Source organism: Diaphorina citri, unplaced genomic scaffold (assembly GCF_000475195.1).
Source record: "Diaphorina citri unplaced genomic scaffold, Diaci psyllid genome assembly version 1.1 scaffold2654, whole genome shotgun sequence".
Lineage (NCBI taxonomy): Eukaryota > Metazoa > Arthropoda > Insecta > Hemiptera > Psyllidae > Diaphorina > Diaphorina citri.
Window position 1 is genome coordinate 6,094 of NW_007380071.1, and position 25,556 is coordinate 31,649.

The following is a 25,556-nucleotide window of genomic DNA, read 5'->3' on the forward strand; positions in this document are numbered from 1 at the left end:
AACCTTTTTTTACGCATCGCCCTTTTTTTTCTTTTCATGCATTTTTTTTTTTATATATATATACAGGGTGGTTCGTGATTTGCGAACCACGCTTATATCTCAGAAACGGCTGGGAATTAAGGAATGAAATAATAATTACTTATATAAAAAAATTGCCAATTCTGGGGGTCCACACCGGGTTTTGTATAATGATAATTCTTTCATTCTTTACAAAACTAGCATTTTCATTATCCCTGTAAGTACTTCTGTACTTTTAGGGACCAGAACTTTCTTCTTATTGTAATGTAAGATTTATAAGCACGGAACTTACAGACGGGTTATAGAATCTTGATAAGACCTTGGCAGTTAATGGACTATCTCTCTCTCTCTCTCTCTCTCTCTCTCTCTCTCTCTCTAAAATAATAATAATAAACTGACAGTTATTACCTATACTTACATCACTTGAATACTCTTCAGAGATATAAATAGGTTCAGAACATTTTTGGTTTGGACAGCTCATAGACAGCATATGCTCTTGCTGTTCCCTGTCAAGACAAAATACACATTGGCACTCGAAAAAATATCCTTTTTTTAACTCACTAATCCTTTTTGATGTTGGTTGGAGTACATCTATGTAGGAAACAAATACCTGTAAATACAAACCCACAAAAAAAAAAAACAGAAATGTGAAAAAAAAAGGCCAAGTTCCTATCCAAACATGTCGGCCTATAAAAATGGTGAGATCAGAAAATTAAGGCCAAGTCTGCATTCCTAGTTTTAGTGGCTGCTGAAAATGCTGAATCTTAATTGCTTCAACCTTCTCTCAATTTCAACTTGGCTATGTTTTCCTACTCAAATAAATAAATAATTAAACGTGAAACCTGAAGGAAAAACATAGCCAAGTTGAAACTGAGAGGTATGTTCATATACCTTACCTAATTCTGTATTTCTCGTAATTACTACAAGGAAAATATTCAAATGGAGTTTTATTTTATATACAGGGTGAACACGAAAAACGTTACCAAAAGGGTAGATTCCTGAGGTCATTAAAAAAAAAAAAAAAAAAAAAATTCTATAACTTTTTTCGTATCCGCTTAGTTTCCGAGTTATCTTTTTCATTTTTTTTTTTTTTTTTTTTTTGCTCCTTTTTTACCATTAGTTGTTTAATAAAAAATAGACTTAAAAAAAAGTTCCGGCTAGAGTCCAGAGAATTTTTCTAATTTTCACCAGTAGTAAATAAAATTAATGTTCTGTGTTCATTTCTAAAGCACCTGGTTCAAAAATGGTGTAAAAATATTGAGGAGAAAGTAAGTTACATCAACATTTATCTAAAGAAACATGCATTTTCAGAAGAAAAAAACTGATCCTTGTTTTTGATTTTTCTTTTTTTTTATAGATGTTGACTCTATACTATTATAATCGTAACTGTCCTGATAAAAATATTGTTTTTTTTTTTATCTGAATTTAATTTTTAAATATTCACGATATTTAAAAAACAATTGTATTTCATACTTACTAACTTGCTTTCTGTGTCTGGCACAATATCATACTAACCTTTGACCAATCAAATGGGCTGACTGGCTTTATGAGTCGAATAGAAATGGTTGTCCCACTAAACGTTGCTACAGCATTGGGCACACAGGAATGATCGAAACGTGAGGCACCCAAGTACAGTCCAGATCCTATAGTATTCATATTCGGATCCATTATATTGAACGAGTTGATCAACATTTTGCCATAAATCGTGAGTAACTCAGTAGGTGGGGGTAGAACTTCAGTGTGACCCATGAAATCTTCAAGAATATGAGTGAGTGAAAGGAAATCCTCTAGCCTTTTTCTGTCTTGTTGAAGCTCCTCGTAATCTACACACAAAATATTCAACATTTCAAGCAAACTTTATTTAAGTACTGATTCTATTCTATTCTTCCGGTACAGCTAGAACTCCGGAATTTAGCAGACATCATGAGCAAGTATAGCTTAACATGAGGTCCAAATTAAATGACAAAATATTATGGAAAATGGACGGAGTTATCATAGGGGTAAAATAGCGGCGAAATGTTTCGTGTAATATACACACTGGCGTGCTTAGGCCGGAACTTGGCCTGGCGCACTGTAAAGTTTCATCAAGTATGCGGTTTAAACCTACGGCATTCTCTACCTCTAGAGCTTCTGTGAAGAAATCACCAAGAAAAAAGGGTCCCTCTGGATCCCCATAGAGGCAAATGATCCCAAAATTGACCAGAAACAAATTTCAGTCGTGTTGAACTATTTTACCACATTTAATCACAATTGGGCCATCCCAATCAGGCTCCCCGTTCGATAATAATCGTAGAAGTCAAATATTAACAGCGGAATCGTCGAGATAAAACGTGGAACTTACTTCGTTCGTTGAATACGGAATACATGGGAAATGGTTCCATACCGGGATATCAAACCAAATTTCATCGCTCTACAACAAACCGTTCTTCAGATAATTTGTACCACACATTCCCATTTAAATACTATATTACATATTACACACACACACACACACACACACACACACAGACCATGGGCCAAAAAACACTTTTTCTGGAATCAGGAGACGAGACCCATTTCCCGATTTTGAAAATTTGGACCGATTGTAATACTTTCTCATTACTTTTTCTGATTTTCACATTATTTTGTCAGCTTAGTTAGCTATTCTCATCTTTCCTTTTTTTTTCACTATTTGTTATCTATTTATTATTATTATTACTGTATTATTGTTATTATTTTTTGTAACTGACTTTGTACCATGTACCTATTTTGTGGATTTATGTACAATAAAAATAAAAAAAATAAAAAAATAATAAATCTTTAGTAGGTAATAGAATTTTTTTTTTCCTAGAATATCTCGTTACTGCCACATATTGTACTTACGTGACTGCAGGTTGCCAAATGTCCGGTATTCATTTTCTTTCTCACCATAGAATCCCTTCACTGCAAGGCCTTTGCAATACTGAAAGACAAAAAAATCCATTTCAAATGAGCTAAAAATGATAGCGTTAGGTACTCATTAATTGCTTGAACTTAAAGCACCATCCCTACAGTATGGTGGATTGACTTCGCCTAAAAGCTGTCTACACTGTGAAAGTTTTCTTTTTTCAATTGATCGAATAACTTTACTTTGTTTGTCAATCCAATCGAAATCATTATTATATTGTAATTTTTAGTAGTGAAAAATCCTCTATAGACAATGGAAAAACTGGTTAACTTTTTTACTTTCTCTGACTCCAATAACTTTTTTTAAAGCTAGCAGCACGCTATTGGCCAGATGGTCACCCATCCGGGTACTAACCATGCGCACCCGTGCTCAACTTCAGTGATCCATGCGGAACTGGTGCTTTCAGGTTGTGGTTATGTGCCGGGTTGAGCTGAGACAGTACTAGCAAAATTTTGAGATCTACTTGCCTACTTTAGCAATTTACTAAAGGTTTTCTAATCTTAATAAATAAAATTGTAGAACTGTTTGAAAATTACTAAATCGTGGAAAAATATATCAGGCTTTCTGGAAATATAAAGTGAAAAGTTCTTTGTCTGTCTGTAATGGCATGAGGTACACAATAGGGTTGCCTCAAAGAGACTGACAAGAAAAGCCGACCCTATTTGGCCGTGCCTAGATAGGGGAAGCACCAAAAACGATGAAAGCATTCTGAAAGGTGATTTGAGCTTTAAATAGGTCACTTTCATGATTTAGCTCAAAATTCAGATCCGAAATTGCTAGGCCCGGAATTTAGGCCCTGACTATACATACTATCAAATACAGCTTTGGCTCCAGAATTTAAAACCTCTCATTTGGATCCATATTTCAACCTGCATCATTGAACCGACCTATTTGAGGCTCAAATCACGTTTCAGAATGCTTTCATTGTTTTTGGAGCTTCCCCTATCAGAGAAATAACATGGCAGACTTTAATTTTAAAAAGCCTCTGTTCCTGCCTTGATCATGGGATCAACATCAAACTTTTACCGAAATAATGTATTTTTAAGGTGTGTTAAAAGTTGGGGTTCTTGCTAAAGATTTCAAATTTAAGACCATTCTCAAGATATTTCGAGTGGCTCGTTTTTTCTATACAGCCTGTATAATAGACCTTATACGCTTATTTAGGTGAGGCTTCAGTTGAAAAGCAGAGAAAATGAGTAATTATAGATTTTTTTTTTTTAAAATTCCAGATCCAAGGAAAATTGATACTGGTAAATCTTGTATCTTGACGTCAAATTTACCTTGAGTTTGTATATAATTCTTGCCATCATTCCAACTGATTCGGGTACAATCTTTGGTGATATTCTTTTCATATTGGGGCATTCAAACTTGTGCATGGGCCACCCTTTTTCTTCACATTGAGAGCTGCAATAAGCAATTTTATCACATAGTCTGCAATTTGTGAGTTTTTTTCTGAAAATAAAATCAAAGGGCAATAAAGATACAAATAGGTATTCATTCATTTGAACAAAAATTGATGATTATGTACTTCCTCCATACATAATGCAGGATTTATACGCTACCTGGAATCCTGGAAAAACTGGAAAAGTCATGGAAAATCGTGGAAATTTAAATAAAACCTGGAAAAATCATGGAATTTGCCACCTGCTCAAAAATTAAAAATGTTCAAATTAATATCAAGTTTTTCCGAAAAACGGCCTGCAGCGCATTCCCCCTCATATTCCTTGCCATTCTGCATATTACATATTTTATTTAAATGAAGGGGTAAGCTTACTGATTTTTAAGTACCTCCGCCCCCTAATTTTCTGGAAAACTCATGGAAATTTTCTGGAATAGTCATGGAATTTCATTCTGGGAAAAGCGTATAAACCCTGTAATGAAAAACTCAGTGGAATATGATATCATATACTTACCATATTGTATGATATCCAGAGATGTGCGAACCGCAAAATGTAAAATGTACATTTACATTTTACATTTCAAATTGGTTTTGAAAAAGCATTTTGCATTTTACATTACCCCGGAAGCGCGCAGCGCGACCGTAAACAAGGGAGCACGAAGCGCGACCCCATGCACAACCCCGCGAAGCCCCGGGAGCGCGACCGTATACGCAACTCCGCGTAGCGAACACGCGAAGCCCCCGAGCACGAAGTGCGAGTTCTACACTTCTACTATACGTAGGTACCTAGCAGTGTTCTTACGGGACTATCACAAAAAATCCCAGGCAAAACCCAAAAAAATTCCTAAAATCCCAGAAATTTTCTTTGAAAATCCCTGAAAATTCCCAGGGTGGGATTTACATTTTCAGTGCCCCTAGGAATTTCTGCGCCCTGGAACGGGGAGCGGGGGCTCTTCAGTTTAAATAATTCAACACCCAAAATGAATTATAGCGCCGCAGGCGAAATTTTTCAAAATAAAAGTACCTATAAGTACGTACTGAAGGGAGTAATTTTTGACTTCGACGTACCTACATAATTCTCATATACCTCGACACATTTTTTCTCCTTATCACAACCGAATACTAAAAGGAGCAAAATAAATTGCAGGCGAATTTGTTGATAGGCCTTTAACCTCTTAGAAGCGCAGTCCGACCAAAATTTAAATCCTCAGTGCCGCAGGCGATCTTTTCAAACCGCACAATTTAAGTGCCACAGGCGAATTTTTTTAAAATATTGGTCTACAGTCAGGCGATTTTAAAAAAAAAAAATATATACCTATATATTTATATTTGCGGAGGAGTCGGAAGAACCTCCGTTTTCCAAAATATCCTTATTACTGAACTCCATAGTTCACTTAAATAAAACACAGATAAACACTCAAGTAGGTATTTACGTACAGTAGATAATAAAATAAGATAAAGCAGTTTATTACGATAGAATTACACGGATAAAGCAGAGTATTACAATTAATGATAAGTAAGTACAACGAAAGGTATTGATGATAACTAATAGCTAATCGAGAGGTTAGGTATTACGGTATTTTACTTAGGACCTGAAACTCCCACAGACATCCCTCAACGGATTCTATCAAAAGCAAAAGACTGACTGGCCTGGAACCTAGCACCAGGATTCTCGCACCGAGTATCCCCTACTAGATTTCCCCCTTGTAATTTTTTAATTTTGAAATTTTACAGGTATACATACAGCATGGTTCAGAAGTCCTAGCGAACCCCTTGTAACTTTTGGATGGCTTGGAAATTTGAAGCTGTTTTTTCCTAGAGATAGAAAAGGACCTATGGCCAATTCGATGTTGATGTCAAAATCCAGGTTCGAGCCCGGGAAGTGGCACTTTTCGGATAAAAGTTGTCTTTTCTCGAGAAATTCAAATGAGAACCCCCATTTTTCAAATTTCATGTTGAACCAAATAATTTTTTGCTATTATTGGCAAGTGGTAAGTGACGGAGTAAGAAGATGGTACAACCAAAGAAGTAACCCCCACAGAAATCAAGACTGGATGGAAATCGCATAGGATAGGGGGGAGCGGAAAAAGCTGTTTTTTGGAGGTCCTGGACCCGCAAGCGTGGCCTGTCAAAACCCGGCAGTAAGGTAAAGGTAAGTATGGGAGGCGAGATTTTTTTCATCCCGAACAAGGGATGTGACATACCAAATCCGTGTAGTTTTAGGTGCTGAATAATGAGGTGACATTAGATTTTCGTTACCTTACATTTTTGAGGACTTGGGTGTACCGAGCGGGTGTTAAAACTAAAAATTACAACCAAGTCCTCAAAAATGTAAGATAACGAAAAACTAATGTTACCACGTTATTCAGCACCTAAAACAACTACACGGATTTGGTATGTCACATCTCTTGTTCAGAATGAAAAAAAAAAAAAAAAAATCTCGCCCCCCGTACTTACCACTTACCAATAATGACAAAAAAAAATATTTGGTCGATCAGTGTGTGAACTATGAAATGTGAACTGTGAATGAGTTCTTGTTCTTATAATATAAGATGCGTCATGGAATCCACAAGATGAGTCATCTTAACCCATTCTGCTTTCAGTGGCTCTCTGTGAGGCGGAGATTTTTTTATGAGACTCACATAACTCACAAAGTAACCTTATCATTTCCAGAGATGTGCGAACCGCAAAATGCAAAATGGAAAATGTAAAATGCAAAATGTAAAATGTACATTTACATTTTACATTTCAAATTGGTTTTGAAAAAGCATTTTGCATTTTACATTTTAAATGCTTTTTTTACCCATTTTACATTTGAGCCAAAATGCTTTTTTTAAAATGCTTTTTTGAAAAAAAAATTCATGATTTGGCCCTAAACTCCCAGTAGAAAACAGGGTCTCCACTCCAAATTTTTAAAAATCACTAGATTCAAGGAAAAGATCACTAGATTTTTAAATTCTCCCAATTGGTAGTTTATTCGTGGTTTTTGAGGGTAGAAGTCTCATATAATATTTTTTATTAGTAGTGAAAGACCTCAAGGTGCTATCGCCGCTGGTTTAAAAAAAAAAAATGTGTGTGTGAAGGCAACTAGGTATAGCACTTTCACTAAATTTTAAGCAGTGCATATTGCATATGCGACTAATTTGAAGGGGCAAATTGTAGGTTTCTGGAAGAAAAAAAAATAGTCTATTTTTTCAGCTTTAAGGGCAATTTTGCAATGAAATTACATTTCTTTCAAAAATCACTAGATTTTGACCTCAAATCACTAGATTTGCCAACAATTAGCTTTTATATTGATAATTTATTAATTACTCATCACGTATTGCTTAGTTACAGTATATTATTATTTTGTTACTAGGTACTTAACCGACGTAACCGTTACCTGGCAACCTCTAAGGTTATGGATTTTCAATCTTGTATGAAAATTTTGAATGAATATATCACACATAATATTTTACTTAATAAAATGAATTTAAACTTGTATCACAGGTAAATAGTATTATATTATTAATCCTTGGACTTAAAATATTAAGTTTAATCCACACTAGTAATATTTAAGCCGTTTAAACCACTGGAAATTAGAAAAAACACAGAGCAAATTTCAACACTGTTTTCACTTGAAGCACAAGAAGAAGAAGAGGAACTTTACCAAAATTATTAAATTAAAGGAAGGAGAATTCATCTCATAGAGGGGAGAATACTCCCCTTTAACAACCCTTATAGGTAGGTACTAGGTACCTACTCCCTTTTATCACCTTATGTAAATGTGAATGCAGTTTCTTTGTATTATTATGTCACAACTTTGGTGCTCACTGCAGCATTGTAGATTCGTAGAAGCTCAACCCGTCCTTTGGGGCTGGCCAGCCCCTACACCTAAGCCTCAATTTGGGCTTTTTGTGTGTGGGGTTAAGCTACATTGTAGGATTTTCCCAATATTTCAATAATCCTAAAATCCAATGTTTACCTACCATGCTAGCGCCAGTCGATATGTGCATTTAACTCCTCATTTTCCTCACGAGGCTGAGTGGGCCCCACAACAGCCAGTCACGGAATCAATCATTTGCATGATACAAATGTCTTGACCCTGCCGGGAATCAAACCCGTGTGTCCCATGTGCAAGGCAAATGCAGTGACCACTATGCCATGGGAGCTGACATTTCTATCACCTTATGGAAGGGAGAATATAATTTTATTTGATTACCGATGTGAAAACTAGTGATTGACCTGTCCTTGGAATGGGATCAGGTGTAACTTAAGATCCTAGGATTACCTATTATGGGGTTGTGCAATTTGGATTCTAATGGGGTTGGGATAATTTGGTTACTTGGGCAGTATTTTATCCCTAAAAAAACAACACTCTGCTCTAGATAGGCCACTGATGGTCTGATGCTGGCTACATCTACATCTATTCTATCTTCATACTTACTCTTCAAAACAATGGTCACATCGTTTCAATCTCTGGTTGTAATGTAACACACATACAAATGGCTTCTCTGTGAATAACAAAGATCCTTCAGTTCTGAAGACACTCATTCTTTAAATATATGTAGGTAGACGCAAGACGAAACGTTGAAAAGGCAGAAATGCAGAATTACTGATTCTGATATTTCTGATATTAAAAATTCATAATCATAATATTGGTACATAAATCACTCAACACTCAACGACTCTCGACCTGACTCACTCAACTTGTCACGATGTCACGTGTCACGTCACGTCACACGTCAGTCTATGTACAGGGCTGAGATAGGCCATCGTCGGCCTTTTTGCGTGTAAAGTTGGCGGGAAATTCGAATTTTTGATTTTTTTTCCGCAACTTCCCCACGAAATTTGACGTAGATTTTAAAAATGAAATAAAAAATGGGGGTTCTCATTTGAATTTCTCGAGAAAAGACGACTTTTATCCAAAGAGTGCCACTTCCAAGGTTCGAACCTGGATTTTGTCATCAGTTCATCACCATTGAATTGGCCATGGGTCCTTTACTATCTCTAGTAAAAAAAACAATTGAAATTTCCAAGCCTTTTAAAAGTTACAAAGGGGGGGGGGGGCTTCTAGTATTATTTTCTCCGGTTAAGTGGTTATGAGAAGGACTTGAGGTAAAAAGGCAGATAAGGCCTCATCTGATCCCTGAATAAAGCGCAAGTTTCCCTGAAAGATGGAGATATCTGCGCTAAAAATTGGACAAAAATCGCGTGTTTCGTAACGTAAAAATCAGACATAGCAAAGTAATTTTTTTTTCAAGCTTATAAAAAAAAAAAAAAAAAAAAAAAAAAAAAAAAAAAAAAAAAATAAAAACGTCCAGCGGTGGAACACTCATCTTTTAAATCAAAAAAACATTTGCTGTACCTACCTGTCCGGAGTCACCACTCGAATGTGTGGCGATACCAACAACCAAGAACCAACTGTTTAGTGTAAAGCCCTTCTATGAAAATGAAGAATCCCAAAACAGAACTACACATCCTGTTTCCACCGTCAAGAGGTTACCGTAAAGTCTGGGACCACATGGCCCTAGAGACGCAAGTGAAGTGTCAATTGCGGCAGTATTTAAAATTTCGAACCTATCCTCAGGAACATGGTTTGTTCCCGGAAAGATGGTAGATAGTTTGTTTGTAAGGACGTAAAAATAAATGCCAAAGGGAAATATGGACGGGTCATGTACCTATGTATGTATGCATTTAAGTATGTCTGTCCGAATTGTTTAGAGAAAACTATAATAGGTATCAAAAAAGTGTAAACGAAGACCCCCAGTAAAATTGTCATAATTATCTACCCAAAAAAATTATCAGACCTTTAAAATTCCCAACCGTTCCCGAGATATTGACGTTTTTTAGTCCCCCCATAAGAAATACCCAAATAAAAAAATATTTTTTAAGTTGCAACAACCTCGCAAGTAAAAATCAAAATTTTTTGATCGAGAAAACTTCGTTGGCAAGTGTTAAACCGGTTAAACGGCACCGGAACCTCTTTGGAAGCGCACGCTTGCGCAATGCGCATGCAACTTATGAATGACCACGATTTTCAGCTGTTCCATTTGATTTACATTTTTTGTTTCCAAGTTGTGACAACACGCTTGCTGTTGCAACTTATGTCTGACCAATAGAAGCAAGTTGAGGGACGTTTTTTTTTATTGGTACGAACATTTAATGGGGAAAAAACATTTCCCTGTTTTCCTGATTTCGCTCAAACTTCAAACACCAACCAATAACATTTTTTCTGTGGGACTAAATTTTGAGAGATATTTTTCCACAAACTACCTGTTTTTATCCAGTACGCAAGCAGTACTGCCTACCTATAAATTTAGTACGCAACTAGTACTGCAGTACCTACGCAAGTAGTAAACACGGATATAAAATACATATTTCTAGCTCAGGGACGGAACTCGGTTGGTAAATTTCAGATATGGGACGGAACTCGGAGCCCCCCGCCCATGTCAATACATGAGGGCATGATGTGGCAGTACAAAGGTTTCTCTCACTACCTCTTTCTCTTGCTCTCTCTGGCCGAGCCATCCGCTATTTGAAAAATATTTTGAAAGAGGAAATTGAAACCCAAACTGCAAACTCTTCTGTAGGAACTCACCAAAGGATTCTTTTTCAGCACACATATACACTCTTCACCTCACTCATTTCGACTGCCACGAATAACGGGTGTGTCAAATCCAAGAGCTCCCAGAACTGCTGACATCAATTTCTCGATCTATTTTGTTTATTTTGCAAGTTAGTGGGTAGCTCCGGTGACAGGAGAGAATTCAGTATCAAAATTGTTCATCATCTTCAAGTAATATACTTGGCCTATTTCTAAACCTCTCATTATTATTCTCCTCCTCATATGTATAGACAGGATTTATTCTTAGTTCCTTTAAGTTGTGTCTGGTTATTGGTTTCTGTTGTCTTTTAGATTTTCCAAAATCTTTGACTGTGGAAGAGTACCTGGTTGGATGATTGTTTTCTTCTGTTGAGCTTTGATGGGCAAATGCAGTTTTAGTCAATGCCGAAATTGTTTGACTTTCATCTCCAGCACCGTCATTTTCATCCTAGAAAAAAGTATTTCAGGTTTGTACTTATTACTTGTTTATATCTATCGTCAAAACCAAACGGTAATTTAATTTATTATTTTCTCTATTTTTAGGGACATTAGACATAGGTATTAGTTACCCTAGTATTACCTATACAGGATGCGCAAGAAAAACATTGACATCGGCTCAAGGTAGGGTATAGATCTTATCATATCCAATGGTAAGGGGGCACGGTTGGTCCAGTGGTAACGCGCTTGCTTGCCATGCAGAAGGTCCCGGGTTCGAATCCCACCATCGACAAAAATTTGTACTCGTTTTTCGATTGCAAATATTTCAACGGGTTACTTTCTGGTGTTCCCGTGTTGACCCAGCACCTAAATGGGAAGTATAGTGTCTCTTCTCGCCCATCTGATGAGAGGCATACTACAAAATATTTATATTTTGACCAACTTCGTCAACGCTTGACAAACCATTCGGTTATTTATTATTTTTTTTAAAAAAAAGAGGTGGATATTTGGTTTTGGCTACAAATTTTACGAGTGGACTCAACTTTACACTCAACTTTTTTTTAAGAGGTTTGACAGAGGGAACTGTAACTGCAGCTATGGTCTTATCGTCCCGAAATCGAAGAGAGAAGAAAGACAGGATAGGAAAAAGCCAGCCGTTCCGAGAACGAACCTCATCCGTTCAGGATAAAAACAAACATTATCCGTTCAGGATAAAGTCCGCCCCGGGCGGGAATTGAACCCGCGGCCTAGCCCTTACAAGGCAGACGCGCTACCAGCCAAACTAACTAGGCTGGCTAAGGGGGGCTTCGAATGATTCGGTATACTTAGAACTACGTCATTTTTTTGTCCGTCAAACCTTAATTTTCGGGCTTCGTTTCCTGGACTAAAATACTTTTTCTCTGTTTTGACTTCAGCTAATTACTGCAGTTATAGCGAAGCTATACTAGCATAGGTTTGTAATGAGAAAGTAGGTATTGCTTTCTCTGTCCGGGATCGACCCGGTCAGAATCGGGAAATGGGTGGAAATATTCGTTTTGGGATCCCCTGATTCCAAAAAAGTGGTTTTTAGCCCATGGTCTGTACGTACTACAGGTTTAAATTGGAATAGGTGGTATACAAACTATCTCAAGAACGGTTTGTCGTAGAACGATGAAATTTGGTGTGCTATCCCGGTATGGTCCAAGGACGCGACTGTAACAATTCGGTAAAAATCGGACAGTCACTCATCTAGATATCAACCAAAGTCAATGTTGCTACCATTTTCAAAAAAAAATCCAATTTTTTGATTGATACTTTATATGATCCCTCATTACATGGGGAGTATTTTGGAAGTAGGTAATTAAGAAAGTAATGTCATGCAAATCATGACCTACTTGAAAAATCATGACATTACCTACTTTTGAAAAATATGAAGAATTCGCGGACTTCGCGAACACAGTGCAATCAATCGCAAACGGCGAAATAATGGACCAAATTGAAATAATAAAATGAAACCGTAAGATATGGAAGCAAAAAATTACTGAAAAGAACAAAAACAGACATAGGTTTTTCGAATATTGCTCAGTAATGAAACTTTTCAACTTCTATTGATCGCAAAAAGAATTGTAAAAGTGCGAAATATTGGACCAAATTGAAAAAAGTAATAATAATAATAATAATAATAATAATAAAAAACATAAGATTTGGGAGCACTAAGGTAAGTTTTTTTTTTTTTTTATGGTTCTCTAGTTATCTTTCTGATAGATACTGTATGGTTCGACTAGGTTCGTCAATTTCTTCACCATTTGTAATACCATCAGGCGTGCCTCAGGGTTCACATCTTGGCCCTATCCTCTTTCTTATGTTCATCAATGATGTATCACTTTTTATCTAAACATGATGTCCGTTTCCTTTGGGTGAAAAGAAAAAAAAATTCAAGATTTTTGAGCCTATCAGAAAACCGGTTAAACAAATCGTAGAAAGGTCGGGTTTTCGAGATTTTGCATCCATTTTTTCAAGATTTTTGAGCCTATCAGAAAACCGGTTAAACAAATCGTAGAAAGGTCGGGTTTTCGAGATTTTGCATCCATTTTCACGTCCCACCAGGAATATCAAATAAAATTTGCTTAAAGCAGTGTTTCTTAATTAGTTTGGCCCGCGGAACCCTTTTCAAAAGGTGAACATCTTTGCGGAACCCTGAACTTTCAAGATTGAAACACTAATTTTATTAATTATGCAAAAAATCTATAACTTACATGAAAAACTTTCCTCCTCCACCTCCTCCTAATTGCCCACCCAAATCTCCAAAACCAATATTTTCTCCTCCGAAACCAGATTCATTTGTTTGGGCGTCAGCTGTTTGTTCACTGGCTTCATTATTTGGCACAGGAGCTAGAATTTTATTTGAGGAAACAGCTGAAAAAAGTAGGTATTAAATTTGGGATTAAAATGTGATACTGATACCTTCTTTTTCAAAGGTAGGTATGTACGAGTATATGCATCGAGCGGACTGCGGACTAAAGAAGACAACACGAAGTGCCGACCCCGTTTGAACGGGAAAAGGTAAAGTACAGAAGAAGGAGGAGGAGAACACGACAACGTCGACGAAGAAGAAAGAGAAGAAGAAGAAGAAAAAGAAGAAAAATACCTCTCAAAATTTGGTCCCACAGAAAAAATCCCTTCTATTATCCCAAGAAATCTGGGAATTATAGGGTTAGGTAGTACACATCAAGATCTTTCATAAATGATCAACTTTTTTTGTGGTATTGGTTTTAGTATAGGGTTAATAATAATAATAATAATAATAATATGGATTTGGAAAACCTCATGAGGAAGGTTAGAGTTAGAGTAGAACTAACTAAACAAAGAAAACACCATCCAAAAGCAAGTACAATATTAACTCAGTATTTGTGGGAATTTCTGCCCACAATTAACAATTAAAATGATCAAGTCCTCAGGATCTTCAAGAGGGAATATGGAAAACACTTGAGTTACTTTTACAACATAGAAACTGGACGAGAATGTCTTTATTTAATCATTTCAGCAAACTTTTACAACTTTTAGATCTTATTCTACTAAGTTTCTTATAGCACATTTTTTCTTCTCCTAAAACCAAATTCAAAATTTCCCGCATTTTGCCGCGAGTCGACTCACTCCAATGGCTGTGTACTATAGGCCCTGTTCACACGATTCAATTTCTCAACATCCTCCCACCAAAATATTTGAGACCCCAGACTAAAATATTTTCCCTAGAAAAAAATACAATTTTAAAACACAAAAAAATCTAGGAAAAATAGAAAAACATAAGTTACATTAACATATTATACATCAAAAGATAGAGAAAAATCTGGGCTACAAGGGAAAAATAAGAACATTGAAATCAAACAAGTCTATCAAAAGTTAACTCCAATCTTTACATTTAAAATCCCCCGTAACTATTCAATCAACATCTTTTGAGATAAGATAGAGATAAATGAATTAAGCTTACCCCATGGTGATCACCATGATTGTAATCCCAGTAATGTTCTCCATAACCTCCATGCTTATCACCCCACCTAGCCTGTGAAAAACAAACAAAATATTGAACGGACGAAGTGAGGCCTCAAGTTTTGCATTTCTCACATTTTATAAAAACACTTGACTTTGAGTTTTACAATGGATTCACAAAAGATAAATAAAATGGATATTTCCAACCATTTCCCGATTTTGAAAATTTGGACCGATTGTAATACTTTCATTACTAGTATAGCTCGCTATACTGTAGTAATAACATCCCGTGAAGCCCTGGGAGCGCAAAGCGCGACCACATGCACAACCCCGCGAAGCCCCGGGTGCGCGCAGCGCGACCGTATACGCAACTCCGCGTAGCGAACACGCGAAGCCCCCCCTCCCGAGCACGAAAAGGTGGTATACAAAATATCTCAAGAACGGTTAGTCGTAAAGCGATGAAATTTAGTATGATATACCGGTATGGTCCAAGGACGCGACTGTAACAATTTGGTTAAAATCGGATAGTCACTCATCCAGATTTTAACCAAAGTCAATGTTTCTTCACTGGGCAAAGGTGGTACACAAAATATCTCAAGAACGGTTTGTCGTAGAGCAATCGAATTTGGTATGATATACCGGTATGGTCCAAGGACGCGACTGTAACAATTTAGTAAAAATCGGATAGTCACCCATCGAGATATTAACTTAAGTCATTGTTACTTAACAATTGTTTCGTGAGAAAAAGGTGGTATACAAAATATCTCAAGAACGGTTTGTCACAGAGCGATGAAATTTGGTATACTATACCGGTATGGTCCAAGGACGCGACTGTAACAATTTGGTTAAAATCGGATAGTCACCCATCCAGATATTAACCAAATGATAATTCGCATGTAAGAGAGAAGAGAAATATTAAGATACCAGTAAGATACAATGATTATGAGATGTAAATGGCTTTATGTAATACTAACTTTGTAGAAGATGTACCTACTGTTTATCAGGATGTTTTAACCAATAGGAATAAAGATGAGTGGTTAAGCCCTTATTTCGTAAACGGTAAGAGACATCGAAAACATTTGGTCATTCGGATGTGCATATTCTAATCTATGTGATTTTTCACGCCGAAACGAATGGTGCTACTTTTAGCACGCTCTGACTTACAGTTGAGAAGTTACGGGTTCGTGAGGAAAATGAAACTTGGGAAGTTGTAGAGAAACCAAAAGATAAACAGATATTGGATAGCAAGTGGGTTTATGCTTTCAAAGAAAATGAAATTGGTTCTGATCAGTATAAGGCTAGGCTTGTGGTTAGAGGTTTCAAGCAAGATGAGAGAAGCTTTAATTATGAAAATATCTATGCTCCTGTCGCAAAGATGACAACTATTAGAACCTTATTATCTGTTGGTTTAGAACAAGACTTCCATTTCCATCAATTAGATATTAAAACAGCGTTTTTGAATGGAAAATTAGAAGAGGAGGTTTATCTCAATCCACCTTCAGGTTTTCAACTAGATAGGAATAAAGTTTACAAGTTGAAGAAAGTGCGTTTTTGAATGGAAAATTAGAAGAAGAGGTTTATCTCAATCCACCTTCAGGTTTTCAACTAGATAGGAATAAAGTTTACAAGTTGAAGAAAGCATTATATGGACTTAAACAATCTTCTTATTGTTGGAATAAGACCATCCATGATTATTTGGAGAAAAGAGATTTTAAAAGATCAGAAAATGATTATTGTTTATACAGTAAGAAAGAGAATAGTGTAATTGTCTATGTATTGATTTATGTAGATGACATTATTGTAGCTAGTCCATCTATTGATATTGTAAACATGGTTAAATCAGAGTTATCTCAGAATTTCAAGTTGAAAGACAAGCAGGAACTTAAATATTTTCTTGGTTTAGAAATCAGTCATGATAGGGAAAAGGGAACTATGACTATCAAACAGACTAGTTATACTAAGAAACTTTTGAAACGTTTTAACATGGAAAATTGTTCTGTTTTATCTGTTCCCATTGACCCAAGTATTGTAAATTTGAATTCTACTGTTAACAATGAGCAATGTAACAAACCTTATCGTGAATTGATTGGCTCATTGATGTATTTAATGTTGGGTTCTCGCCCTGATTTATGTTTTAGCATTAATTATTTCAGTAGATTTCAAAATTGTTATTCTGATCAATTGTGGAATTATCTTAAACATGTACTCAAATATTTACAAGGTACTATTGATTATGGTTTGACCTATAATTGGCTCATTGATGTATTTAATGTTGGGTTCTCGCCCTGATTTATGTTTTAGCATTAATTATTTCAGTAGATATCAAAATTGTTATTCTGATCAATTGTGGAATTATCTTAAACATGTACTCAAATATTTACAAGGTACTATTGATTATGGTTTGACCTATAGGAAGTGTCAAAAGGATCCAAGTTTAGTAGCTTATGTGGATTCAGATTGGGGAGGTGATTCCAAAGATAGGAAATCTGTGTCAGGGTATTTGTTCAAGATAAATGACAATGTTGTTCATTGGTCCACAAAGAAGCAAACAAGTGTAGCTTTATCAACCACAGAATCAGAATTGATTGCCTTGTGTGCTTGTGTTTCTGAGGGATTATGGTTAAAGAAAATTTTGGTTGATTTGAATTGTAATATTCCCAATTTTCTTGTCCATGAAGATAACCAGGGATGCATAAATATTATAATTAATCCTGAAAAAAATGCAAGAGTCAAACACATTGTATCGAATGAAGATCCCTTCCTGGGATTGGTCCACTGGTTACGCTCTGCTTATGAGGGTGCCATGGCTAGCCTACATATATATTTCGTGAAAATAAACATTCATTGTAATTTTTACTTGCTTCCTAACGTGGCTTCACGACTGTTTGAACTTTTTCTTTGGAACTGACGATAAAAATTGAAATTTTGACCTCCTAAAAATCAACCTTTCATTCTAAATTTTAACAAAATGAAAATTAATGATTAACAAGAAGAGAAGTTGAATGAAGAGTTGAACAGCGCCGCAGGCAAATTTTTGAAAGAAATGCATTAAAATTCTTTGAAATGCATTAAAATTCTTAGTGATGAAAAAATAGAGGATTTCGTGAATTTGTCCAGAAGTCCCCCTTAGGAAAAATTACCTTAAAATGTTCGAAAATCCCTTAAAATCCCTCAATCCCTTGAAATCTATTTTTAATCCTAGACAGACCCGAAAAATCCCTGAAAAGGGATAAAAATCCCTTAAGTAAGAACACTTATGGTCAGACTTAAGTTGCATAAGCACGCTTGCATGCGCAAGTAAATTGCCGATGAGTGACCAGTCTGGTCAATCATCCGCAACTTATGAATTTAGCATGATAAAAATTCTCAACAAAACGGATTTTAAAGTAAATAATAAATTACCAAACTAATAAAAACTACAAATAATAACTAAATACAAATACAGTCGAACCTGGATATAAGAGAAAATTTTCTGGGCCCTTCATTTTTGAGCCATAAACCTGGATATAAGAGAAGAAAAAAACCTCGATATAAGAATTTTTTGGCGTAAGGTCAACGATTTACCTCTACATAAGAGAATTCTCTTACCTCGGAACCTAGGACCTCTTTATAAGAGAATTTGCTTCCCTCGTACCAGTCGTACCTCTATGTAAGAGAATTCTCTTCCCTCGTACCAGTCGTACCTCTATGTAAGAGAATTTGTCTAAAAGTCAACATTATGACCGGCAATTCTTGTCTCTACAAGTGTAGGCTACCTACAGATTTGTATATTTTCATGTAAGTACATAATCTTTTCCTAACGTTTATCAATGACTTTTTCATTAAATTCTAATTGGAGGGAATGTACATAACCAACTTAAATATACATAATTAGGTATATAGTAATTAGTAATATAGTTATGAATGCACCTATACCTACCCTATGTATACAGGCGTAATTACCTATGGTACATAAACCTGGATATAAGAGAAAATCGCCATGCTGAAGCTCGATATAAGAGAAACTGGATTTAGTAGAAACCTGGATATAAGAGAAAATAAAGGTGGTCCCCTGGATTCTCTTCTTATATCCTGGTTCGACTGTATAGGTATGATGAAAGTTCGGGCATTCTAGTGTTAAAAATAGGAATTTTAGATAGGTATAGGAAACTTATGGACTCATCACAGGCATAGCGATAAATTATTATTAATAATGCATCTATTTAGAATAGTTTTGCTGAGCAAGACATGGAGAATGCAAAATGCAATACATATTTGAGCATGACACACAAGCAAAAAATAATCTTATAGCACACCTGGCCTTGGAATCGCATTTTCTCATGATCTTTCTTTTCATAACGTTGCTCCCATGCAGATGGATTTTCAGAAACGTGTCCGAACTCTACTTGCTTGGGTCCTGTTTGAATCAAATAACCGTCCCTGCATGAAACAGTCAAAAGCTGGTTTATACTGTTCAATTTTCACCATAGAGAACAGAAACATTTGAAACCGATCTGATTCTAGGATTTCAATATCTATATAAATAAAATTGTAGATCAAGCGTGCCGGGAGGCGCGCGAACGTCAAGAGTTCGAGGCCCCGCCCGGCCTATATTAACACGAAACAGAATTTCAGCGTTTTTCGCCATTTTCACTTCAACTTTTCTCCCACTTCCCTTTAACTTTAAAAGATTTGTGCTTTTATAATTTTCTACAGAAGGAACCCTTCCACACAATGTCCATCCAAGATGGGTTTCAACCGCTACTAAGCCTGAACTTAGCTCTTTGAGTCTACCAGTGTACAATTTGCCAACTACATCTGCTCAGTCCGTCCTCCCTTTATTATTACAATAGTAATAAAAAGGTATAAGGGACGGACTATTGTATTCGCTTCGGTGTCTGTCACTCTGTCGGTATGTCTGTCGGTCTGTCTGTCTGTCTCCATAGAAGGACTTATCCAAACCTGGTCGACCTATATATCAAATTAAAGGTCTTTTTACCAGGACATATTTTCAACAAAAAAATCGAAAGCTATTTTACTCAAAAGCTCAAAACGCGACTTTCGTTCTTTGGTCACTCTTGAATAAAACGTTTCCAGTGTTGTGTCTGTAGGTCACTTTTGAATAAAACGTTTCAATTGTGTCTGTTTCAGTGTCGGATCGTCGGAGAATGATTTAAACACCGAGGCCAAATTATTGGAGAAAGCAATCCAGACAAACGATATCGTCCGGGTCAAACGAATCTTGAACCTACACAGAGACAAATTTCAGGTAAGAATAATAGAGGAGTTGCAAATGGGTAAAAATTATAAATGAATGGTCGATTCCTATGTAAAAAGTTGGGAAAAATCCAAATCTGAGGTCAAAACTCCGAATAGAATATCTACACCTTGTTCAAACTAAACTGAATCCTATTATGAATCCATCGAATGCGGATTCATTTCGAAAAAAATCTGGTGTGAACATCACCCGACTTTCCTCATCCTATTGAATGATGCTTATTTTGTGTGTGTCTTGTTCTTATAAGCAAACTTCTAAAATATCTCTAACCGTTTAGTCGGTATAGCTAAAAACCGCCAAAAAACGGTCAAAAACCGCCGAAAAGCGGTCAAAATACCGCCAACCGCAGCACCTATCTCAACCAAAAGTTTCGTGTCGCATCCTTGTCACATTTGACATCTACATACCTGAGTAATGGAGCAGTTGCAAATGGATAAAAAATATTAATAAATGGTCGATTCCTATGTAAAAAGTTGAGAAAAATCCAAATCTGAGGTCAAAACTCCGAAAAACTAACTGTAAAAGGTCGAAAATTCAATTTTTAATTTCTGTCAGAGTCCTGAACTCTGACGTCAGACTTCAAGAGATGCGCAGAAACGTATGCGCACAAACATGAATTGCGCAGAAATGCATGCGCACAAACAGATTAATGTGTTGCCTGCGAGGGAGCTCTCCTCGGGACATTTGATGTGAGGTCATCGCGTACGGGAGCGTATGCCGTGACGTCAGAGTTCAAGATATACCGGTATTTTTTAAATCGATTTATCTCGGGATCTAGAAGTCGTAGAAGAAAAATAAAAATTCCGTTGGTCCTCATTTTTCCTGCTCTATGACTTTGAAACATCACCCAGTAAGCGCAACTGATCTAAGTATTCACAGAAGTACTAGTGTTATTTTGACAAAGCTTACGTGAGTTTTGAACTGGCCCTCATGAGGATGTGCCTTCTCATGTCGCTCAGTAAAATGATGTTCATTTCCACGCTTGAATCCAAACTCGTAATGATCCTCAGCAGGATTATGAGCGTACCTATAATGCAAAGCCAAAGCAACTAAAGCGCATGCGGGGGATAGCGGAATTGAAAAACCCACCGTCATCGTCAGTTTCACGTTTCACCAAAGTTACTATTAAGTAACACTCTTAAGTAAGTGATAATAATAGTCATAGACGACCTAAAGTAGAAGGTATGCAATGGTGCTATATAGAGCGATCGCACCCTAAGTATGGTAGTGCAGTAGTCTGCAAACCTGATCTCAACATTGTTTCAGCAGCTTTGACCTGTGAAGAAGATGTAGATTGTAGAAATATTAACAGTAGAATTCTAGTCTTTCTCGGTGACATCTGTGTACAAACCACCGGGTACCAACTTCACTAAACCTGACAACTTCAGAAATTTGTCGCGACGACCTATGAACTCAAAGCGAGAAAGTTTTAGATAACACTTCTGTCGATCATTTAAGACCGGTTTTAGCGTCACCTATGTTAAGCTACGTCGAGCAAGGCCAATAAATGGATGGATGACTTTAAGGAATAAAGGGAGAACGCGGGCTCTAGTCTTGATGTGCTGGATATAAATCATTACATGAAAGTAAAATCAAATCAATAATAATAAACTGAATATTAAACAAATTAGGTAAGTACATAAGTATTACTGATTTTCTTTAACCACGATCGAATAAAACGGGCTGAAAAATTTCCGGAGGGACGGGCACAGCTTGTTAAGCCCTCTCTACCCAAAAGTCTTACATTTTTACTTTCTTCGTCCTATAGGAAGGAAAGTAAAGTAATCGGATGAAATTTTCGATGGTCAGTTTTTCTTGGACGTCCAGATGTGGGTTTTAAATCCTTCCAACATCGTGAGATAGGTTTCTTGCCCATCTCACGGACACGGAAAACAAACAAACAGTAGGTACCGAATCAAGGTTTGAGGCCCCAAGAGCCTAAATCCAAAATTTCAGCCATTCGTCCGTGTGGATAAGGACAGTCGTGTGATGTTCGCACCAGATTTTTTTTTCCATCCCCACCACCGAAACAATGTACTGTCAATGTGCATTGACATTTGATAAACACTAGAATGCCCAATGGAGTCAAAGTGACTCCTTTTCATTTTAAAATTATAATTTCTCCACTTGTATGGCACATAGGACGAAAAAATTGGCTGGGATTTAATAATTTTTCGAGTTGACGAGTTGTACATATGGTTCAAATTTCAAGTCTCTACGACCAATATTTCTTTGTGTGAAATAAGAATTACCTCGGATGCCCGAGGAGTCATTTTGAATTCTTTTAGGTTTTAGAGCCACAAAGTTCGCCAGTTTGCATCAAAATATGGTATCAAATGTATTTTTTACTGAGAATGAGAAATCGATTGGTGCTTTCAGAACCATCCGACCCACAGTTTAGGAGTTATGGGTTCAAGACTCAGACCGTGCTAATCTAATGTGAAACGTACCTATGGATCTACTACATTTCTTCTTCTTCTTCTTCTTCTTCTTCTTCTTCTTCTTCTTCTTCTTCTTCTTCTTCTTCTTCTTCTTCTTCTAGGTCTATTACAAATATGAGCCACTTCCAGTAATAGAAACGGCAAAATATACAGTGTAGGTACTACAGAATACAGTTAAAATATCGAAATGAGTACAAATATGAGCCACTTCCAGTAATAGAAACGGCAAAATATACAGTGTAGGTACTACAGAATACAGTTAAAATATCGAAATGAGCTTTATTATTGTAAGTAGACTAAGTAGCACTCTTAATGATATTTTGATCTGCTGAATATTTGTTTGTATGTGTGTGTGTTTGTTCGAACTTTATGCCTGGCCAAACCGCTCATCCGATTGCTATGAAACTTTGTGAACTTATTGCTTGCACTGCCTGTTCGAACTTTATGCCTGGCCAAACCGCTCATCCGATTGCTATGAAACTTTGTGAACTTATTGCTTGCACTGCCGTGAAGGTTATAGGCTATTTTCCGGTTTGTTTTTGTTAAGCTACGCCGAGCAAGACCACTAAATGGATGAGTGACATGAGGTTTATAGAGTACGGCCATGCCTTAAGGATTTACTAGCAGATTTCGGCTAGTTATACTTATACATATAATTATGTTGTTGTTGTTGTTGTTGTTTTCAACTTGGCCATTAGGTCATTCTCCCATGAACATCCCAATATTTTCCACGATGTTGTTGCTGGAGCAGATTTCGGCTAGTTATACTTATACATATAATTATGTTGTTGTTGTTGTTGTTGTTGTTGTTTTCAACTTGGCCATTAGGTCATTCTCCCATGAACATCCCAATATTTTCCACGATGTTGTTGCTGGACTTTAGTGCTGGACAGGAGAATTATAGAACGAGGAGGACGAGGAGGACGAGGACAAATGGGAAAATGTAAGAAAAAAATTCTAAATAGGCAATTATTTTCAGGTAATTATGCTGTTTAAAGCGGAGTGCAAGAAGAATATTGCGAGGTCGGCGTTTTTCGTCAGCCCTCGGGTGATCGCTTTGGGCTGACATTTGGTTTTAGCTACAAAATTTTACGAGTGGATGCCTTTCGCACTCAACCTTTGCTAATTCTTCAGCAAGGGAAATTACAGGCTGGTAAGTTCCTTGTTTGAAATCCCCCCAGCCAGACTAGGCTGGTCTACATCCTGTTTATTGTCCCCCAGCCTGACTTCCTTGGATTCTCGTAAACCCATTTATTTAATACCTACCTACCCATCTATTTTTTAGTCAAAAACTAACTAAATTGACTTTTACTTACCTAAAATATTTTTGTATAAAGCTTTCTGTCGATTCACTTGAGGCGTTTGAGCAAAGCATGAGACAAACTGAAACCAACGTTTAAATTAGGTATTTAAATACGTACATATATGTAGGGGAGCAAAGATTAACTCGGTTGAGTCCCCTTCCACTTCATCCCTAGCGACTATTTGGAACAGACTATTTGGAACACTCTGTGGAGAGAAGGGCTGCTATACAAGTTTCTGAAAGTGATTCCATGCAAGAAAATGATGTACCTCCTGAACAATATGATAGCAAATCGTACCTTTCAACTTATCATGGGTGAATCAATCAGTTGCAAGAAAACTCTCAACAATGGTTTGGCCCAGGGGTCAGTGCTGGCTCCTCTTCTGTTTGCCCTGTACCTATCTGACATTCCTGACACAACATCCAGGAAATTTGGCTACGATGATTGGGCACTTGCCACCGTGAGCAAGACACTGAAGGAAGGAGAGGACGTCCTAAAAGAAGATCTTAATGTAATGGGAAAGTATTTTCGACAATGGAGACTTAAACCCAATCCATCGAAAACAGAAGTTTGCTGCTTTCACTTACACAATGCATGTGCTAAGAACCAACTTAAAGTACACTTTGAAGGCCAACTTGTCAAACATAATTTCAATCCAAAGTATCTAGGCGTAAGCGTAACCCTTGATAGAAGCCTAACCTTCAAATGCCACCTATATAAAACAGCACAGAAATTGAAAACACGCAACAACATTATACAGAAACTCTGTGGATCCTCCTGGGGCTCTTCAACACCCGTCTTAAGAACATCTGTCCTTGCCTTGGTGTATTCTGTCGCAGAATATTGTGCTCCCGTGTGGCTGAATAGTTGCCATGTGAACGCAGTTGACACTCAATTGAACAACTCCATGCGCATCATATCTGGTGCCATCAGACCTACCCCCCTCCACTGGTTACCTATCTTGAGCCACATAGCACCTGCTAACTTGAGAAGACAAAAACACCTACTTAAAAGAATACTCCAAAGTGAATGGCAATGAAACCCAACCCATACATCAAAACATCCAAGATGTTCAAATACAGAGACTGAAATCAAGACATCCACCTATCTGTACTGCAATCACCCTGTATGAAAACGATTTCGATCTAGAAGACAAATGGCGAGAATCGTGGGTCAACACAGTAGATGGTGAGCCTCAAACTTTTCCTGACTTCCAGAATCCACCACCAGGCTTCAATCTACCAAGGAAAACCTGGGTCACCCTGAATCGTATCCGAATAAACTTTGGTGTCTGTGCAGATCTTATGCATAAGTGGGGAAAGTCTGACTCTCCTGCTTGTGATTGTGGAGCTGAATGTCAAACAAGTTTGCACCAGGTTCCTATCTCCGATATTATAATATATAAAAATCAATATTTGTTTGTATGTGTGTGTGTTTGTTTGTTCGTTCGAACTTTATGCCTGGCCAAACCGCTCATCCGATTGCTATGAAACTTTGTCAACTTATTGCTTGCACTCCCGTGAAGGTTATAGGCTATTTTCCGGTTCGTTTTTGTTAAACTATACGCCGAGCACGGTGGCGTTAAACGGTCAATAAAAAACGACAAATTCTTTAGAAATAGGATAAGGAAACTAAAAATTCACGTTTTTGACATAAATGACCTCAGATCTTGAAATTTGTCGCGACGACCTATGAAGTCAAAGCGAGAAAGTTTTAGATAAC

General features: G+C 36.9%; 2 protein-coding genes and 2 long non-coding RNA genes across 10 annotated transcripts; all 4 read right to left on the minus strand.

Moving 5' to 3' along the window:
* Positions 1-257: 257 nt before the first annotated feature.
* Positions 258-9,137, minus strand: LOC103519301 (histone-lysine N-methyltransferase SMYD3). 7 transcript variants are annotated; one of them, XM_026830849.1, is made up of 5 exons: positions 8,770-9,137; positions 4,225-4,375; positions 2,881-2,959; positions 1,534-1,841; positions 258-628 (listed from the first exon to the last, which is right to left on the minus strand). In XM_026830849.1, the coding sequence occupies exons 1-5, from the start codon at positions 8,874-8,876 to the stop codon at positions 275-277; spliced, it is 999 nt and encodes a 332-aa protein (XP_026686650.1). In that variant the 5' UTR covers positions 8,877-9,137; the 3' UTR covers positions 258-274. The 7 variants fall into 7 exon arrangements, with proteins under 7 accessions (XP_026686650.1, XP_017303635.2, XP_026686649.1 ...); XM_017448146.2 differs by having other exon boundaries at positions 260-628; positions 4,225-4,348; positions 8,770-9,136; XM_026830848.1 differs by having other exon boundaries at positions 260-628; positions 4,225-4,396; positions 8,770-9,134.
* Positions 9,138-10,352: 1,215 nt separating this feature from the next.
* Positions 10,353-21,262, minus strand: LOC103519299. The gene is made up of 3 exons (XM_008484379.3): positions 20,999-21,262; positions 14,834-14,905; positions 10,353-11,377 (listed from the first exon to the last, which is right to left on the minus strand). The coding sequence occupies exons 1-3, from the start codon at positions 21,182-21,184 to the stop codon at positions 11,099-11,101; spliced, it is 537 nt and encodes a 178-aa protein (XP_008482601.1). The 5' UTR covers positions 21,185-21,262; the 3' UTR covers positions 10,353-11,098.
* On the minus strand, positions 13,626-14,794 carry LOC113471592. Its single transcript, XR_003394227.1, has 2 exons — positions 14,205-14,794; positions 13,626-13,761 (listed from the first exon to the last, which is right to left on the minus strand). It is a non-coding gene; the product is annotated as an uncharacterized LOC113471592 (long non-coding RNA).
* Positions 16,751-17,565, minus strand: LOC113471593. Its single transcript, XR_003394228.1, has 2 exons — positions 17,239-17,565; positions 16,751-17,075 (listed from the first exon to the last, which is right to left on the minus strand). It is a non-coding gene; the product is annotated as an uncharacterized LOC113471593 (long non-coding RNA).
* Positions 21,263-25,556: the final 4,294 nt, after the last annotated feature.

Excerpts from the sequence above, each read along its gene's own strand:
- LOC103519301 (XM_026830848.1), bottom strand. The coding sequence starts at position 8,876 with ATGAGTGTCTTCAGAACTGAAGGATCTTTGTTATTCACAGAGAAGCCA. Across the intron at positions 1,842-2,880 it reads ATTTGGCAACCTGCAGTCAC|ATTACGAGGAGCTTCAACAA; the intron begins GTAAGTACAATA and ends TTTTGTGTGTAG. Across the intron at positions 629-1,533 it reads GCCCATTTGATTGGTCAAAG|GTATTTGTTTCCTACATAGA; the intron begins GTTAGTATGATA and ends TTGTATTTACAG.
- LOC103519299 (XM_008484379.3), bottom strand. The coding sequence starts at position 21,184 with ATGACGGTGGGTTTTTCAATTCCGCTATCCCCCGCATGCGCTTTAGTT. Across the intron at positions 14,906-20,998 it reads AGGGCCAGTTCAAAACTCAC|GCTAGGTGGGGTGATAAGCA; the intron begins GTAAGCTTTGTC and ends TGTTTTTCACAG. Across the intron at positions 11,378-14,833 it reads ATCATGGTGATCACCATGGG|GATGAAAATGACGGTGCTGG; the intron begins GTAAGCTTAATT and ends ACTTTTTTCTAG.